At 43.9% G+C, this 20,594-nt stretch overlaps 1 protein-coding gene across 4 annotated transcripts in view; it reads left to right on the plus strand.

Annotated features, from left to right (window-relative positions):
- Positions 1-20,594, plus strand: part of LOC108575729 (basement membrane-specific heparan sulfate proteoglycan core protein) — a 123,371-nt gene that overhangs the window by 82,521 nt on the left and 20,256 nt on the right. For all 4 annotated transcript variants that reach the window (XM_017938608.1, XM_017938609.1, XM_017938610.1 and 1 more), the window contains exons 11-13: positions 3,543-3,656; positions 5,020-5,133; positions 5,513-5,626. In XM_017938608.1, the coding sequence (XP_017794097.1) occupies positions 3,543-3,656; positions 5,020-5,133; positions 5,513-5,626 (342 nt within the window). The remainder of the gene's footprint in view (positions 1-3,542; positions 3,657-5,019; positions 5,134-5,512; positions 5,627-20,594) is intronic.

Genomic DNA, 20,594 nt, shown 5'->3' on the forward strand with positions numbered 1-20,594 from the left:
GGGCTGCCTTAAATTCGGCCGCGGCGCCGTTGCTCGTTTTTGCGCGCGTCCATACATTAATGCCGCTAATGAAGTTTGTTGACGAATTACAAAAAAAAGGTATAAAAAGAAAATAGGGAGCGGACGGTGACGAGGAACGGAGCAAGTGTGAAGAAACCTAACCTAGCCTAACCTCTGTCCTTTCGCTGTGTGAAAAAATGTTCTGTAGAATTTCATGCGATCCTGCATTCGTAACATAACCTAAAATTTGATTTATTCAGCTCTTGTAATTTTGACCGTTGGATACTTCAGGATGTATTTCGGCACAGGAATGAACCTTCATTTTGGCGCATAATCTCAATAATTGTAGCAAGAATCGAAATTTTTATGCCACGAAATATGTGTAACCTTGTTAATCGTCAATTATCTCATTCGTGCTCGAAAGGGAGAACTTCTTTCCTTGATCCTACCTTCTAGAATTGAAATTTGTCCCTTTCGGTACACTATATCAGTATGTATCTGGTATACTTGCTTCTCTTTTGAAATAAATCCTCGAGAACGTCGAGATATTGCAAAGAAGAGTTGAAACTTTTGACCTACCCGGTACGTGGTTGTGGCGAGTGTCGAGCGGTGAATTCGTGGCTGGAAAGGAGATGGGGCCATCGGGATTCTGTCGCTTGGCGGTCGTCCGCGATTCCAGCGCAGAAGAGGGTGGGGCACCTCGAGCCTTGAACCTGAGATGATGTCAGCTCACAATCAGAGGGGGATAAAAATCGCGGAATCTCGCTATGCTCGCTTCCTGTTGTCGCACTCCTGTCACGTGTGTCATGTGCCTTCTCGCCTCGTAGACGATGTACCTGCACGTTTGCCAATATTCGAGGTCGAACGCAATGTACCCGCTTTTGTATTCGCCGATCGCCGCCACGGCGGAAGAGGGGAAGAGGAGCACGCACTTGCCACCTGGCAAATCGCGTTAAAATTGTAACTGGATTTTCTCCGCGACCACGACCTCACGTTCCATTCGATTCGTTGCTTCCACGGAATCGAATTAATTTCGATGTTCTTTTTTTCTGGGTTAGGTTAGGCCCGCCCTCCCCTCCTCCACCAGAGGGGAACGTGATCTCGTGGATTTGCAAGAGGGATATTCGTAGCTTTTTTCAATCTGATCTCCTCGTGGGTTCAAACGTCCAACCGTTGTTGTTCACGAACTGCTGTTGACTACGTACCGGGTGGTCTGTAAATTGTGGACTCGTTAGTTACCGTTGCAAGTAAAGGTGCAGTTATACAGGGTGGTCCAAAGTTCTGTAGTGATGTAAAATAACCGCTAACTAAGTGACGACGTTTCGAAGGTTCAGGTGATTCCTCGGTGCTTCCATGAACGTGCATACTGGGTGACCAAAAATTCCAGAAATTTCACACTTCAAAATTCTTGATGTTCAATGCCGTATACGCGGTGTTCTTTTTCTAAAAGGGCGAGAAGTAAAATATAGCCGCGATGTATCACCGTGAAAAGTTGGATAATCAAGCGGCGGCCATTATTCAGGAGATAATGACTGGAAAACTAATAGATCTGGACGGTAGATCGCGTGCCGCCATTTTTCGCGTGCGACGAGGAGCCAGCCGTTCAGGAAAAATGGGTAAACGGCGACGTTTAATGGAAACACACGGGGACACGCTCGTAATTATCTTCTCTGTAATTATTGCGCACGTGAGAAACATGTTTCGCATGTCGACGGCAACAATAAACATCGCGGGGTAAGGAATTCGTTTAACGAAAGAACCGTTCCGCCTTCTCTCCCTATTAATCGCTTCTCGTTTGTACCAGAATGAACAGAAACCTGTTCTTTCGTTGATTTTAACGTCTTCTCTTTATTTTCGGTCACCCGATACGTAGACCCCTATTGAAAGTAGAATACGCACGCGTCGTTGTCGCTAGTTATATTTTTTTTTCGTGTTAAACGCCGCGAATGTCGATCGAAACTTTTCTCAAAGGTGAAGTCTGAGAAAAGTGTCATTGTCGTGAATGATTCTTAAACGATGAACAAAGTGTGGACTGTAACTATTAATACTTCAACTTTTGTAACACAATGGAAGCAGAACGAACACTATCTACGCGCGGCTTTTGTCACTGACCCATTTTCAACCGCACCTTCCGATATCTCGTTGCTGCGTTAACCTGTGCACGCAAGTTTTTCTCGATCTAATCTTGGTATGCGAAGGAATAATTTTTGCGGTAAAATCGAAAAACGAAGAGGTATTCCTGCAAATCGCTGTGCACGCTAGATAACAGTGATTTCACCGTTTGTCTACTTTTTCACCACCCCTTGTATAATACCCCACGCGCTTCGTTAGATCGACTGTTGACAGATGGACTGTAAAAATGTTTTCGCCGTAAGTACTTCTGGATCACCCGTACGTGCATACCCTATTGCGATGCTCTATTCTCACAACACATGTGCAAAAATACTAATCATAGTCACAGTAATTCTTCGTTTGGAACTTTTTCTACTGTACACTTTTGGGTTACCTGGTATATAGACTCGCGATGAATCTTTGCATGGATAATATTTACGCAAATCAGTCACAATATCATAATTTCACGTTAGTTTTTGTAAAAATATCCGGCACGTAGATATCAAGGATCCCGGAGTTTTCTTATTTCTCGCTTTTTAATTTTTTCTTTCCTTTACACGTTGAAAATCGTTCGATGGAAATTCCAACGGGTTGCTTTTCGTTCTCATTCTTTCGAGTGCACTCTGTTCGAACAGTCGTTCATCCTCTCGATCGTTAGCTAATTGCCGCCGTAAATTAGACAGCCGTGCACGCGCGCGCACGTAACTCCTTGTTCATTTATAATCTCTTCCGTGAAATTTCCTCCCGGTGCGTGTTAATTAATGGCCACACCGTGGTGTGACCACCGCTTCTCGTCCTCCTAAAGGGCCGCTAATTAATTCCACGACTGCTTTTCTTCACCCTTCCGACCACCCTGTATATAGCGTCTTTTCGAGAACAGGAAGTAACACGTTCGACTTCGTGTCAGAGCATTTCGTACGGAACCGTTCCTACTTCCGGTAGTCAGATATAAATCTGTAAAATGTTTCCCGAAGAACAGTTTTCCCCAAAAGCTGTGAAAGTTCGACGAGACACGTACCGGGTGTCCCGAATCCTCGGATACCCGATCAATTTCTTTTCGTTCGTTTTTGCGCAGAAGGTGTTTCCTTTGGAGACAACGTTTAACTTCTAAATATATCTTTTTGTAAATTGTTTCTTCCTTCTTCTTTTTTGTCATTTTTGTGTGTACCCGTCTCTTTTCTAACCTCGAAATTCGTTTACCGGTAATCGGTATTCTCTGCAGTGTCGCCATTTTATGTGTGTCCTCGTGAAACTCTCACTCTTTGTCTCTCTCGCTCTATTTCTGTGTCTTCGTGGATCACCGTGTATACCATCGTGGAACTTATTGTCGTCAACTCATCTGTCTACTGATCGCGACAGTGAACGATAAGAAAATTTAAATCATGGCAGCTTTTTCACCCTATCAGATGGAATATGTACAATTCTTGCAGCTTGCCCGAAGAACCAATTCGAATGCACCCCAGGCTTTTGCGTGTCCTCGAGGAAATGGTGCGACGGTGTCAGGGATTGTAGCAATGGAAAGGATGAGGAAAATTGTTTGCGAAGTACGAAATTAACTGCACACCGTATATACAGGAACCCCGAAGAATGAGACGAGGAAACATGGTCACTTATGAATGAGAGAACCGCATACTTCCTCGAAGTGTCGCGTAAACTAACCTGTACTTTAAAATTCGCTCACCATGTACGAGCAAATTTCGTTGCATACCGGGTGACTCGAAAGTAACAATCAAGGGTAATGAGGAATTTTAAAGTGCAACCGAGGCATGGGGGTTGGAGATGGAGAAGGTAGCGTTTAGTTTAACACAACCGACGATCTACAGGGTCGATATGAACTTTCTTGCAGTGGTAACATGGCGTGGATCTCTGATCTACAAATTTCGAGCATTTTCCATGTCTGCACTGTGGGCTGGTGAATTATTGCAAAACAGTACAGGTGTCCCAAATCAAGTCACACATCCTCGGTCCAAGTTCACTTAAAAATCAGAATTCTTTTAAACGTTGAACAATCTGTCGCATGTACAGGGTGTAACGAAAATTACGGCACTCACCGGTGCCAGAAGTACAATGTTTCGATGTTCGTAAGGATTTGCTCGAATTGTATATTGTCAAAAAAAAAAATTGGAAAAAACCGGGAGAATGTTGAATGGGACACCCGGTGGACTAAAAGACACGCGAGAAACAAGCGGAAAAGAGCAGTGTAAGTACGTGCGAACGCGCGGCGCAGGATTCGATTTCAGGTGAAACGGAAGGCTCGTCGCGTGGTTATTCGGCCGAGTAATCGCTCGAGCCGAAGAATATTACTGGCCCCCGATAATGGACGCCTGTTTCTCGAGTAATTAATTGCACGACGGCGAAGAGAAGCAGTCCTCGAGCACACCCCTCCGCCCACCCTCACTGCCCGACAAGAATCTTATTTCCCTTCTTTCTCCGCGACGAGACAAGGCGCAACGGAATAATCCGATTCATTATGATCGTTCCACTGCCTAATTATCTGCTGTGCACAAGCACCCCGATAATCGGACCCTCCAGTCTCTCCGTTTCGTCTCTAAGCACTTACCAGTTCCGGCTTGAATCGGTTCTCAAGCTGTTTGCGAACAGGTTAAGCCTGAAACCTACCATTTTTTTAAAGATACAACGGGTTTACCGAGATACCTTTGGGAAGTACAGCGCGAGGGGTTGAAAATTGGGAAATTTGGAATTTTCAGACACACAGAGACGTAACTGTAAAGTAAAATAATAATCGAGGTTAAGTTTAACTGGCAATTTTGTCGAGTCTAATTTTTTGAATTACCGTTTAATTGTTCTTTAGTTTAAATCGCGTTGCGCCTCGTCGTTATTTCATTATTTTTTCCTCATTTTCCAATTTATTTTGTTTATCTTTCGTTTTTCTTTCCCGACGTTTAGTTCGATGTCGGTCAGACCAGTTCGAGTGCTACGACGGAGAGTGTGTGAGTCTGAGCGCGAAATGCGACGGAAGATCAGATTGCCGAGATCGTTCTGACGAATACAATTGCAACGGTACCTCTATGTTTCCTTTTATCTTATTTTCACTGGACCGTGGGTGTCGTACAAAATTAATCCATCCACAGCGAGCAGAATATCGTCTTCGTGCCCGAATCTTGGTGTCGTGACGATGAAAGAAAATAATTCAGAAATAAGAACGTTTGTCGAACTTGGAAAAAGGAAAATCGAGAAATAATTGAGATTAAATACACCTCGAATATTTTTCTTCGATTATTATCAAGCATCCACAGTCCAGTTCTGTTTTACTCTTTCTTCCTCCTCGACGGTCTCTGTTCTTTTAACATTAATTCAACGGCACCGTGTAACATGTACAAGGTGTGCTTGAAACCTCGTCGCGGATCAATTTTTCAACGTTTCCTTTCTGATTTCTCAGTGACCACCTGCAGCAGCGATCAGTTCAGGTGTCAAGACGGAAGCTGCATCAGCATCGAGAAAAGGTGCAACCATCACGTCGACTGTCGTAACGGCGAGGATGAGAACCAGTGTGGTGAGTGTGTTTTCTCTTTCTCTCTGGATAGAAAAAAAAAAGAAACAAGCAAACAAATTGGAAAAGAAATGTTCGGTATTGCTGTAACCATTCCCAAGAAACAAACAGGTACCTTTGTGAAAACAGAGAAATAGACTCGAACGTGCCAGTTGGAGGTCTACGACTGGTCGATACTCTCGCTTTGAGAACCGCTGTCTAACAGCGGTGAGAGCAACATTGTGAGAGCAACAAGTCGGCACAGTGATTGTGACGAGCCGCTAATTGATCTGAATTCATTCGTGTTACACACTCTCTTCTCACCTGGACATTTTCCAACATTGAGCGGACTCATTTTTCACACGAACACGAGAACTTTTTCGTTTATTTGTTCTAATCACGTATGTCCCCTCTCTGTCGTCGGACTTGTCTGATTCCATGATAGAGTGAGAAACCTGTACGTTGACCCAGCAGATGGTCATCACCAGCAATTCACCATATTTAACCTAACCCAGAAAGTAACGAGAAAAAAAAAGGGGGCCAAGCTTACAAGGTGGATCTTGGTGGATTATCGAATTTTCCCTTCGATCTGACGATCTCTCTCCATGCTGACCTAACCCCTAGCCGAAAGTGACATCTTTTCCCGCCCTCCCTGTACGTAATTTTCCGTCACGACACGCTTGGACAGATTCTCAGCCTCGCAACGAAAATCGTCTCCAGGGTGAAAATCTCGGATCACCGGGAAAGGTGTTTTCACCCGAAATTTATCAAAAGAAAAAAAAACAATTTCCCGGTGATTCGAGGTTTCTCGCGAGACATTCAGTATCATCGCAATAATCATCCCTCGAAGGAGAGATCTAACTGTGTGACGGTTTCATTGAGAGACACCACGGCTGATTTCACTGGACGAGAGGGAAAGGAGAGCACGTCGAAAAAGGGTCGCTTGAATCGTAAGCCGAAGCTGCGTGTTTTATTTGTGAAGCAGGGGCTGATGAGAAGCCGGCTTGACTGCGCTTTTAACCCTTTAACCGCACCATTCGCACGGTCTTTATTGTTCGAAATCAGTGAGGGATTGAAAATTCCCCGTGGCCGAGTCATAACTCTAAAGGTGACTCGAAAGAGGACTGATCAGACACCATCGGTGATTAGTTGGGTGTTTTTACTATTTAGCTCTTGGTGGAGCACGATTTACATTTATTCAGACTTATTATTCACAGCTTCATCCTATGACACATCTTTCAAAGATGAAAATAATATTTTCCAATTTGATAAAATCCAAAAAGTCCATTCCAGCTATCTGTACTAACTAGATATATCTGGAGCACAGAGTTAATCCTTCAGATCTATCGAAAATACCCTTTGCCATAGTTCAATCGACACCGATCACCAAGAGCGAAGCTTTGACGGGACAAAAAGATCAGAAACAGAATCGTTCCTTTTATTCACTCTCTTCGATTGGTCGGTTTGCCAGTCCTTTTGTCCCGTCGCGTCGTCGAGCAGTACCCGGGGCGTTTTAAAGGGTTAAAATGTGCATGAGTGTGGTGTGTGGAGCAGGTTGCGGAGAAGCAGAGTTTCGCTGCACGGATGGACGGTGCATCGGTTACGAGTTGCAGTGCAACGGGGTGGAGGAGTGCGCCGATGGCTCTGACGAGAGGGACTGCGGTAATTATGCCATTCACACCACCTACACTGCCATCACGCACACTCGTACCTACATAACTACACACACGTGCACACAATTGTCTGACAAGGTTCTTTTCAAACGACACGTCTGAACCTTTTGTTCGAAAGACAACGTATTCTCGTGTTGAACGTAGATCAGGTAAATGTGAAAGATTGGAGAACAGTTGTTTAACGTGTTAAAACTACCACGACTTAGGCTAGACGATCCAAGATTTACCATTCAGAGTGGATTCGGTGCGTGGTGAGAATGAGGTGCAGTGGATTCTTTTTTCCTAGGCACCAAGCTGACTCTTGGCAACGAGGAGGAAGAGGCTGAATCACGTGTCTGTCATCTGTACATAATTCAGGCTACTACTGCTATTTCGTTCTTAATCAGTTTCTTGAGGAAGACAGCTCGTTTGGAACGGGAGAGTTTTGTCCGGTGGAAACCGTGAAAACGGAGCCTCTGAATAATGCACACACCTGTTGCTGTGTGTGACGTGGTCTGGGGATGTTTAAAATTGAAACCACCAGGCTAATTTCCCTGGCCTGCTCGTTTAATTCTCATCACTGTTTCATCCTGCATCCCTGTTGAATGCAATTTAGCGTTTTCCAAATTGATCCTGTGTAACGATCATTTTATCATTGCCTCTGTGCGAAGGGTTTTTCGACAAACTTATCCGCGATTCTTCTTGATTCAGCCTCTCTCTTCGTCTCCCTCCTTTTTCATCTCTTGGCATCTCTACCTCGATTTTTTCTCTTGTTTCCCACCGTTTCCTGCAACGTCCCCGTTGACATCGCAGTGAAGAAGTCGTGGAGGAACGTGTACAACGACGAGAGAATGATGAGGAGGTTCGTGGAGACGAACAAGATAAACCCGCACAGAAGATCGTTCAACGATTGGAAACAGCGTGAAGGAAAGCTGATGAAGGATTCCGGTGATCCGAACAGATTATACCGAAAATCATCTTCGGAGACTTTATCGAAGTCCGAGTCAACATTGTGGAACATTTTTGCAGGAAGGTCGAATGAGAATTACCTGAAATCTGCCAGAAATATTCAACGTTCCCTCGTGAAAGCTAAAAATATCGTCGACAGTGATGTGAAAAGGCCCAGACGGAAGAAGAAGAAGCATTCGCGAAGGAGGAATATAAAGAACAGTACTGACACTAACCATAGGATAAGTGAAACAGTTGATGTTGCGGTTTTGGTAGATTCTACGACTTCGACAACACCTTTGACTCGCAAATGGAGGCTTAATGCCGAGAAGAAGCTGAGGAAAAGGAAAAGGAAGAGGAAGCCAGGGAAGGCTAGAAAATACGCAACTTCGACCGTATCTACCAGCATAAAATCGACGGAGAACGAGACATTTTATAACGAATGGCAGACTGCTACAGCTGAGGACGAAGGGAGCAGTACCTCGAGAAGTGTAGAAGCTTCTACAGAGTCAGAAATTGAAGACGATCGTTCCACGAAGGAAGAAAATGAATTCACCTCTACGGTAGCAAGTACAGATCCTGTTGTTTCGACGGAAGGGAATTTTTCCAATGTTAAAGAACTGGAGGAAGTCGTAGAAACCACTTCAGAGAGTACAGGAGAAACCACAGGCTGGAATTTCTGGGAAAACCTGATCTTCAACGATTCCTCAGAGATTCTGAACATCGATAGACCCTCGGACGAAGATGTCGAGGAGAATCTGACAACCAACTTAGACGAGGACGCTAAGAGGTGGAATCTAATTGAAGAAGACACTGCAGACACGTTGAAAATCAAACGTTTCTCCAAAGAAGAATCAGAGGAAGAGTACGAAACGACTATTGGACATGAAATTACGTTATCAGACTTGGAAGATTGGTCTAGCAATACAGAAGAAGTCCAAGGATCGATTCTATCGGAAGATATACCATTTGAAAGCTTGAGAAATGATTCTGAAGAGACATCTATGAGGGAAGGAAGGGTGACACCTCCCGTGAAGGTAGAAACAGAGTTATACGAGTCTAAGTCGGAGGATTCTAAAGTCGAGATAAACTTGTTGAGCAGAGACAGACTGTCCAATAAAATTTCGAACAAATCCTCGACATCGGCTGACCAATCCTTGGAAAAGAAGGCGCACAAGTGCGCCGCGGTGTGTGCTGAATGCCGGAGGAAGTCCGAGCGTGAGAAGAAGTTGGGAACAGCCAATGACGAAAACATTGATTCAGGACTTGTTAGTATCGAGGAAACTAACCTCGTCGATGTCGACGGTGAGAACTACGCTGATTTCTCCCGGAATTCGGTAGAAATAGTCGATACCACCGTGAAGGTGAAAGGAGATCCTGCAGAAATTGGCTCAAGTGTCACCTTAAGCCCAACTTACTGGCTCAAGAAGACAGAGTCTCCAGATCTGGTGGAGGCTGTCACTGAATTGGCTGACGAGAACAGGCGGAACAAACAGTCCACGGTATCTGAGCAAAGCGGGACAACCACCAGCGAAACCACCTGGAACAACTCCACTTTGTCGTTTATCGGCACTAAACCGGCTTTCCCCGAGACGACGAGCTCTTCGGCTCGTTCAGAGGATGATACAAAAGAACTCCAGTCCAACGAGGAAAAACAGAACACGTCGACTTCTGTAATAGATGAAATAACTCTTTCCACAAGTTCCTCAATTATCGAGGCTTCTTTGTCGCCTGAGAAGAGCAAGGATACAACTGTTGCGAGCTCTGAAAAGAAATTCAACGGCACGACCGTTGAATCATCGAACAGCACAACTTCTGAGACGTTCAAGTGTGAACAGAGCCAGTTCCTCTGCGACGACGGCTATTGTATCTCTCGAGACAAGGTCTGCGATGGGATCAGAAACTGCGAGGATAACGGTGACGAGTCCGGCTGCGATGATTCCGACTACGAGGCGAACGAAATTGGATCCGAAGTGTCTGCCAGAGGTTCAGAAGCCTGTGAAAATGGGGAATTCGCCTGTGACGGGACCTGCATCAGCAGTATCTACGTCTGCAACAACAGGGTGGACTGTAAGGACGGAGCAGATGAGCTAGACTGTGGCAGTGAAGGTAGAAAGGCTAGTCACAGGCAGTGGCGAAACAGTGGGAATCTGTCCCGGAGCTGTTGGAACTATGGCTGTACAAAGTAGTGGCTTCAGTGTGACCCGGACGAGAGAAACTTTGTGTATGCGTGTTGGAAATTCTTTTTGTGACGTTCGTCTCTCTGCTTGTAAAAAAAAAAAAAGAAACGCCTTGATGGGAAGACACTGAGTGTATTTTCAGGGATTCTCTGTTCGACGCTGCGCCCTGTGAATCGTCCTTTGCATTCGAGTGGCATAATCTGAAAGGAAAATAGGATTCCGGGCTAATGATCGAGATTAGGCGACTGATGAATGCAAAGGAAACTGGAGCAGCTTTGTAGAAATGGGACTAACGAGTATTCTTCATCTTCTAGAGGGGATCTTGTGAAATGTACACCGACTGGTGGTCAGTTTGTTTGAACAGAAGCTCAGGCAACGAGCCTGAGGATTGTTTTTCTTTCGAGTTGAATCAACAAAGTCATGTTCTTCTAGATTGTAACATCACATAAACAGACACACCAGTGTTACATATGTCCATACCAAACAGATACACATTGTACATAGTCACCCATGAAATATTCTGACGAGGGGCTTCTTCAGATTGCTTTAAATGTTAGCCAGCTTCGAAGGATTCCCCCCTTTGGTCGAGGAGTCGCGTGACCCCCATGTCAGGTTGCCAGAAAACACCGTAGAATTGCTTATCCTGCTGTTCTATCTTCCTCTCACGAGGGAACATCCCGAAGTGATAATCGCTGACTTCGATGAAACTTTTCAGGGAGATTAGAAATGTTCGCCAAGTATCCTTTTTTCTATCTGCTCGTCAACACTGTGAAGAGATGAAGATGACGCTGAACGATTAGGATGATAAACATATCTCTAATACTTCCCATCGTATTAAACAAAATCTGTTTACCATCCTCAATTTTCAGAATAATTTTCACCTCTTCGGCGTTGATGATGACAGATAAGAAAAAGAAAACTTACTTACAAAATTTCATAAAAATCATCGATTATCGCTTCTCGACGATCCCTTGTTAGATGCAAAAAGAAGAAAAAATCTGAACGTGAGATTATATTGGAAAATCTGTTTGCAACAACGGCGTTGCAGGATCAGCAGTCGGCCATGGTCACTATCGCAACCTGACAGCCGCCATATAAATATACCATTCACCATATAACAGATGCTTTCAGTGTATCGAGTGTCCAATGTATCCCCTAGCGCTTTAAATGTGTCTCCACACACACACACACACACACACATACACGTGTGTGGATCTCGTGGCTTTTGTACATACGTAACCTCGACTCTCGAGAGCTTTTTCATCATTAAACGTACATATACACACGCACACACCGACACACACAAGTTCTCGAGTGGGGTTCACCGAATCCAGGCTCTGTCTGTTTTTCTCTGGCGCCCTGTAGATTTGGCCCCGTGCCCCTCTATGGACTTCACCTGCAACGATGGCTCTTGCATATCGAAGAGCTCCGTTTGCGACGGATTCGACGACTGCCCACGGGCAGAAGACGAGCTTCACTGCGGTATATAAACACTTACGTATCATCTGGGACCATTAGGGTACCAGAGACTCCTCCAAAGGTGAACATTTTTCGCGGTATAATTCAGCCGCGAATTAATTAACCACAGTTTGTGCTAATTAACCAAGTTGATTTTTGGAGTCCCTGGTACCCATGGGTCCATGCTTCTGCTTGCCAAGTAATATGAACTCTTGATGGTGCTCACACAGAGTGGGGTCATTGAGCTGGCTGAGAAAAGCTTCGACGTCTTTTGGGAGTCTGGAATACTTATTATAATAGATTACGAATCTGTGAAGAATATACTACGACGATTTATCGATTCACAGTCGTGGAAGAAGTAATGAAATCTACGAGTATATACAAAGTGTGAATAGTTAAAGAAATATCAGGATGCGATTGAGGGAGAAAAAAAGAGCTTTATCGATGCTAAACGCTAGCCTGTTTTAACACACTTACTTTCACGGAACCTGGCATATCAGATAAAAATATCACACGTCGAGTTTTAATTAATCTACCAAGGATCGAAGGTGCGAAATGAAATTAGGACCTCGAAGCTTTCCTCAGACATCGGTGCTACATTTGTACATTGGTAGCTTTACAGTTTTAACATACGCCTCTCCAGATCATTAATTGTACATAGACCGGCGCGTCCCAAGTCCCCAGGAAGTCTGAGGAACTTCCTTAATCCAGTTTCAGAGGCTCGAGTCGCAGGATCGATCGATTACCCCATCCATATTGTTGAGAGCCGATAGCTTTGTGTATATCGTTGTTCGTCGAACGCTTTCGTTGTTCATGGACGAGCTTCGGGCTTTCGCGATGTCATAACAGAATCGAAACCCTACAGAAGTTCCTCCCCTCGATCGAGCAACGATTATAGCCTGTTAAGGGGACAAGGTGACTGGGCATTGAAGATTCTGTCAGAGAGCTGTCGTTTAGTTTAGGTGATTTCACGGTAACAAAGATTTGTCCGTCGAATTACCGATCTCGTATCGCAGAGAAATTCCCGGTTCCTTGCACGAAGCAGAAGTCTGGTGAGAAATTACAAATGCAAAATTGAATAATTCTCAGGAATCGGTTAATATCGATAAGTAAAATAAAGAAAGAAAAAAAATGATAAAAAGTTTACAAAGTCGACATTTATTTTCCTCGACAGAAGAACAGAGGGAGAGAAACAGTAGGAATTCTTCGATGAATAAGCTCCAGTTACCCTGTCCCCTGAACAATAGATGACCACCCCCCCATCTTCCCCCCTCGCCCTATTCAACAGCATTCATTGTCAATGTATTTGTACATATAAATGTATGTTCTCTGGCCGTCCTGCATCCTCGCTGCGACACAAACGACCACACAAACAGAACGGGAATGCACACCCACCCAGTTCAAATGCGCCACCGGGAACATGTGCATCGAGGGTGTCTACAGGTGCGACGGCCACCCGGACTGTCCAGATCGCAGTGACGAAGATTGCGCTAACGAAACCATTACACACGTCACTCAGCCTACCAGTATGCCTTTTTGTTCCCTCTTCACTGTTTTCTTTCTTTCTTTTTTTTTTTTTTTCTTACTTTTTCATTGCAAGAAACTTCAAAGATCAATAACGGCCGCGCTCTTTTAGCGGAAAGAAACTGTCAATAGCGAGTTCAGAAGAGACATTTTTTTTTTTATTGATTTTGGAGTTTTGAGCAGGAATATTGATAATACGAAAGTGTTTGGAAGGATGGTTCTGCTCGGAAATCGATCGAAGAGTGTAGGGTGTAAATTTCGGTTCGTTTAATTGTACTATTTCTGTGAATCACAAGGAGATCATGAATCACGAGTGAAAACGAGCAGATAATTCTTTTCAATCATCGATTCACAGCACTAAGTCTCGCGATACGTATCTCTAGCTTACTACATCATCTGCATTTCGATTTGTACATACTCGACTCCTCCTCCTTGCTCTCTGTCTGACTGCATGGTTAAAGAAATGTGTTTGCGAATATATACACCATGGAGTTGTGGCCCATTCCCCTCTCTGCGTGTAGGTAAAACCGGCTGGATAGACGCGTTCTCTCCCGTTTGCTTAGCACTTGGCGACGGGGACGACGATGCTGCTGGCTGGTCGGCCGTGGCTTATACACTGCTAATTAATTCATTAGCTTAATAGAAGAAACAGTGAAACCAGCCAACAAGCTTTCTTTACGCCTGGTTGACTCTTTCTCTTCTTCTCTAGCTACATAGTTGAATACCTATTTCCTAGCTTCAAACTCGCTATCCTTTTCCGGAGATATCAGTACTATCACCTATTATCGGGCAAGCTTACACGTTGCCTGAGATTTTCAGGTGAATAATGCGGAGACAATAATTTCGTTTCAAGGGAAGAACTATATCCGATCTGCCTGAAATGTTTAACGATATAAAAAGGCGTGAACATCGAGCACGGAAACAAATCTTCTTCCCTTAAAAGGGACCTTTTCAGTTCAAATCTAGAAATAATTGTTCATTAAAAGAGAATCTAACCTGACCTGGTCTAATTATATTCTAAAGTCTAATTGAACAACCCCTAGGAACTATCAAGAGGTTAAATTTAACGCGTAGATTCTTTGCACCTTCCATAGTACGATACTGTGGTGGGGGGTAAGTGACCTTGACCGACCAACTAACGCGATAGCAACTATAGCGTCGTTTTCCCCATCGTGGAACCAATTTTCTCATGTTTGTACACGCTAGAAACGCTTGTGTCAGTGTAATTGGCAATGTGCTTGTATGTATATGTACGCTTAGCCGGTCCAGAGTCACGCTGGACAACCGAGAGCCCGAGGGAATGCGATCTAAGCAGGGAAATGCGTTGCGACGATGGACAATGCGTTCTGCTTCGACGCCGATGCGACAATATCTTCGACTGCCTCGATGGCAGTGACGAGCGTGGTTGTGGTAAGCCTCCTTCGGTCTCCCATTTAGGTCATTCAGAACATTTGGACACTTTCAATTTCCCAGAACTCGGAACATTTACAGAGGGACTCACCGGTGATGCTTATTTCGGCAGACCGATGTTTTCACGTCCGGAGATAAGTGACTAATATTTTCGCGTTCCAAGTGCAATGAATTTATCATTACATTCGAGAAGAATGGTTCCGCTACTTAGATGTACACGTTAAACTTCAGCCGAGATATTATTCGACCGATGTTTTCACGCCCGGTGATAACATTCGACGTTTCCGCATCTGACGGTAACTCAGGACAATAACCTGTAAGGGCATTCAATATTAAAAGCAAGAGGAAGTAACGGTTCTAGTATTTAAAGGCAATTTTAAACTTAGCCTGTGTAATTCAATGAAATTAGTTCACCGATGTTTTCATCCTCGATAATAATTGATCGATGTTTTCACGTCTGACAGTTACGTTTTTAATTCTCCGCAACAATAATTCGAATTTCTGAGTGACCCATAATCCCTGCAAAAACTCTCTTTCCCAAATGTTAGGCCACTGATATACCTCGTCGTGGCTGCCATGATTTTTTAGGTTATGTCAGTGGTGCTAATCCTCCGCCCCCACCTCTTAAGACCCCGTGTTGAAGCATTTTTTTGTTTGCGCTTTTGCTGAACTGTTACTATTATCGTCAAGGGGTCTGCACGCCTGCCGAATGGAAATGTGCCAGTGGGGAATGCATACCGGATATCGAGCGATGCGACAATAGAATCCAGTGTCCTGACGCATCTGATGAAGCTGGATGTGGTAAATATGGGCCATGGTGGCGATCACTGTCCAGGGAAAAATGGTTTGCCCACCTGATTCCCTGCCTTTGCGTGATTTTTGAACGGAAAAAAAAAAAATTGATTCGAGGACGTTTAACTAGGTCGAAGTCATTCTCATGAATATCAGACTTGAATCATGTCGAATCACTAACAAAAATGGCACATTTCATGGCACTCTAACCAAAAAATCATCCTGTACCAAAATTTACCTCTCTCCCAAATTTACCATTCCTGGTTCTTTGCTCGTCGTTTGACTAACATCGCATTCCCTCGACAAAGATGGCGCCCTTAGGCCCCGTTCACAAGGACACGAATGCAGGTAGATGGTCTGCTGAATGTTCACATGGATTGAATGGTAATAGTGAACTTTGCAAGCATGTTACTGCATGAGAATTGGTAATGAAGTGTGGTGATTCCATGCACGAGTGGCATTTCATGGGTACAGGCCTTTACAGTCTGTTTCCGCTGCTGGAAACGTGCACTGGTTGACCTTTAACCCGTTCGTTGCTCACTTAACCTCAATTCACATTAACTTATCTTGAAAACTCGATGCATTCCATAGATAGCGAGGATCAAGCTTTTGAAACTCCCTGTATACTGTCTGAAACACTGTATAAGTTCAGTTAACAAAAAATGAGCATTAATCTCACTGTCGTATTAACCAAGTACATCTTTGATATCCTTAATTAACTTTCACTGATTTTGGGACACCCTGTAGAACGAAAGGGTTGGGATACCCAGTGTACACTTCTGGTTTATCGTCACGGGATGAGCGTGAGTACCATTTCCAAATTCGGATGGACGGGTCGACATGCACGCAAAGGAGCCCAGGGCAAGGGTGGCGGCAGAGTCCAGGGTTCCCTTCAGCAATTTGGAAATGCGCCATTAACAAATTGCCAACCGAAGAATTCGTAAAAAGAGTTTCGAGAAGTTTGGCAGCTCGATATCACATGCCGAAAATTGGACATTTTTCAAGAATTTTCTTCTAGCACAGTTTTAAATGAAATTCGATGGCTATTTTTTTCCTTATTAAGTCATGCTGGCAGTGTAGAAAAATATTTTTTTTTAGTAATTATGACGCATAATTAATATAATATATGTACGTAAAAGAATTGAACCCTTATGGTGGTTGAAGAAACTTGCTACCGGTTTGAGCTAGAACAAAAAGGAGGCACTCGTTGTAATCTATAGTGTGTCCTTAATTGCTGGAGCAACGGAAATTAAAAAATTTTCGCGGCGTACAAAATGGCAGCGTTTCAAAGGGAAGGATGAAATTTTTTAGGGCACTCTTTCTACAAGCACCGGCTAAAACGCATAAAAGTTAAAATCACCACAGTATTTCATGTGGTAGATAAACTATACACAAACATTTCCACAAAATTTCAGATCTATTGGATTATTAATTGTCGAGATATCCGCCCTACAAGTTTGAAAAGCGTGAAGTTAGCTCTAACAAGAGAGTGCTACACCTTTTATACCTTCATAACTTTCTCAATTCTTCAGATTCTTTTTCTACACACTCGTTGCCGTTCCAGAGTTAGCTCGAACGTGATATAGCCACGCGCTCTCCAAAGACCTGTAACTGTCACAATTTTTCGAATCTTTCAAAAATTCCTTCAGAATCTTGTTCCACGCACTTGGAACTATCGATTGATTGAAAAAAATGTTCGATACTTCGACACTGAGATACCGAACAACTTCTTGGGTAGCGATGTGTATGTTAGCTAACATGTTATCTACACACGATAGCTGAAATGGGACACCGGGACTCTGTCGGTAAGGTCATTTCTCTCTGAAATCGCGCGCTGTTGCACGAGAATGTTCTCGCTCTAACGGAGAACCATCTGGCCGTTGTAGTGAACGAATGTCCGGGTGGAATGTTTCGATGCAACAACGGATTGTGCCTGGACAGTAAGAGACGTTGTGATGGTCGACCGCAATGTTCGGACGGCTCGGACGAGATCAACTGCCGTACGATCACCATATTTTCACTAAACTACCTGTCTCTCCTTCTGTCTTTCTCTAACTCTTTTTTATCCATCTCTTTTTGTCTCTTTCTCTGACTATGGATTAAGGCTGGTTCGCATGGTAGGCTGCACCGTATCGATGGAGGACTACCTTGCTTTTCGATCTACAGTCGATACGAACGAATTTATGAGTCCCGTGAACGAATCGACCCCCCAGCGGTTCTCAACCTAGAACCGCCATAACAGGCTGTTAATTAGGAAGATTTAATAGGCCACCCTTTGTTCGTGATAAAATGGCATGCACAAAAGGTAAATTTCCTTTTTTGCACGAGCCTCAAAGGTTTCTGGGACGAGATTGAGAACCGTTGCAGCTACCCACCTGCGCCCCATTTTTCATAATGCACGCAGCATAGTTTGGCGAGCGGAGGAGCTCCCCCCCCCTTTCTTTCTTGTTTTTTTTTCTTTTTGCCTCGGTGTTTTTCTCCCGGGTTTTTACCATTTGGCCAACACGAAGCGAAAGAAACAGGAAAAATGTGTTCCTTCGGTTTCAATTTAGAGGAAACGCACCACCACTTAAGTGGGCTTAATTGAAACGATCAACGCCGTCAGACCATCGATCACGGTGTGTCCAGCCATCGAATTGCAAATCAGCTACGTCTGGACCGGTTCTTCCCGACTCTCAACTTCCTTTGTCTGTCAATTTTCTCCTTGGATTGGGTTAAGTCCGCGATTGCACTTGATGAATTATTCCGCGGTTGGGTCTCGACAGTGCACCAAGCTAACAGTAATCGCCGTGGGAAGGCTCGTCTCTTTGTTTTCAGCGCGTGTAACCTAACTTAACCAAACCTAACCTATCTCTTTCTCTATCTCTCGACGTCCACGTACGCACGTGTCTCTTAAGTGGCTTTCCAGTTCTCACAAGCCAGGGAATAACTTAGGAAAAATTCGCGAATAGTCTAGAAGAATGTGTGGCAATGTCTTGGTTTATTGGATGGATGCTTGAGGGAACGAGCTGGAGCGTGAAAAACGAGGAGAAGCCAGAGAATGGAAATCGATGCGTACGCGGATCCATCCATCCCCCCTTCCTCGAGCTCTGGCTGGCCGCGCGTCGGTCTTCAAGGCAGCAATTAAGAAGCTGTAACTAATGCTAGCACTACGGCCAGACGTTAATCTCGTTTCCTCGTTCTATCGACCGTGTTTCGAGAGCCGGACGTTGACTGCCGCTTGAATACCGACGCCATCTTTGCCAGAGCCACGTGATCTAAGCTGAGACACATCAACGAGGCTACGGAAGCTCCTTGGACTGTCCTATAGATAGAGATTTCGAGGTTATGAACGCCTGGAAGATAGGATGGACCCATCCGTGGAAATGTTGGATTTCCGCGGTTGGTAGTACTGTTAAGGGGCTGGTTCTTGCACGGGGCAATTCTTCGAGGAAAAATGGAGAGAAAAGGTGGTACGGCGGTTCTTCGTAGGATGCTTCGTTTTCGGGGAAATTGAAGTTGAAGTGCGGCCGGTGGTCTGACGTGACTCAGGGGTTCTCAACCTAACCTCTCTAAATCTGTAACTTCTTTACGGTCAGTTCTGTTGTGATTCCCTTTCACTACTAGAATCCTTGCACTGTCCATGTACCGTTTTGAGAACAAAACTAAAAATTTCTTATACCGGATATATATATACATATTTAAAAAATTGACAATTTTTCAAGGGAGTATCTTTTTATTTGATTCACCTTGATTGCCGCAAATGTTTAGGTATGTAGAAAAAAGAAATTGTTCGAAGGATTCGTCAGCGGTGAAATATTTGTCAGATTGTGTTCCATGAATCGTGAAAGGATTCTAAATGAGAAGCACTGTGCACGGGTACGCTAAAAGCACACGCGCTCGCGACCGACTTTCAAGTCGTTTTTCTTGAGAACGGGAACTCGGGCGAAAAAAATGCATAGCACATTTTTGACTCGTTTTTCCATGAACAATCGCCCCGTTAGCTCTGCCCGCGGATTACGTCGCATTTCACGCGAGAAAAGACCACCTTAAACGGATCTCACCCGATCTCGTCGATCTTTAAATACTTTCGCCGGTGGAAATGAAACATTTATTATTATTCCAATCCTCTCTTTCTTCTCTGTAAGATTCATTGCTCACCCTCGACCTACTTGACGTATTTTTGTCAGGACATTGACCAGGACAGATGCAATTGCAATCAAACTTCTGTAGCTTCGTTGGGTTGCTCCAAAATCGACATGTTTATTCTCCACTTTTCAGCCGGTAACATAAACAAATTTCTGAAGAACTCACTGCTCTGGATGGATCACTATTTTTGCAAGGAATTTTATCACCCTGTTGCTCGAATTTTCTCTATCTATTTGTCTGTCTCACTCACCCTTTCAATTATTGCTCTCTCTTTCTCTATTTTCGTCTTACACTTATTGTTTTATTTTTCTCTCTTTTTCTTCTTGGTCTCCTCTTTCAGCACAGGTTGCCTGATCTTGATATGTCCCTCTATCTCTATAATTGTATATATACATATTTATATATTTACATATTTACCTATCTATTTTCTCTATGCTGGTATATTATATATATATATGTATATTCACAGGTTGTAAGTATTGCACAGCGCACGTACACGAGATCCTAAAATCTATTTACACTGGATGCTGACAAAGAGGCAAAAAATTCAACCATTTAAGGGCTAGGTTTACCTAATAAATCCCAATTTTTGGCCAATTTCTTTAAACATTAATTTTTACCTGTTAACTTTTGATCAGCCCCAGTGTATGTACTCCTCTCTCTTTCTCTCTCTCTCTCTCTCTCTCTCTCTCTCTCTCTCTTTCTCTCTTTCTCTCTCTCTCCCTCTCGCCCCATCTCGCGATAGTCACGAAGCAAGTTTCGAAGATAGCCACCTCAATTTCGCTCTTTATTCCACGTCGAGGTATCTTCGATCTTTACCGACTTTCCCACCCGGTAACTTGTATCGCATATACGTACTTTGCGAGTTGTTCGATGTTTCGTTGCAGAAAATGTTCCTGT

Source organism: Habropoda laboriosa, unplaced genomic scaffold (genome assembly GCF_001263275.1).
Source record: "Habropoda laboriosa isolate 0110345459 unplaced genomic scaffold, ASM126327v1 scaffold295, whole genome shotgun sequence".
Lineage (NCBI taxonomy): Eukaryota > Metazoa > Arthropoda > Insecta > Hymenoptera > Apidae > Habropoda > Habropoda laboriosa.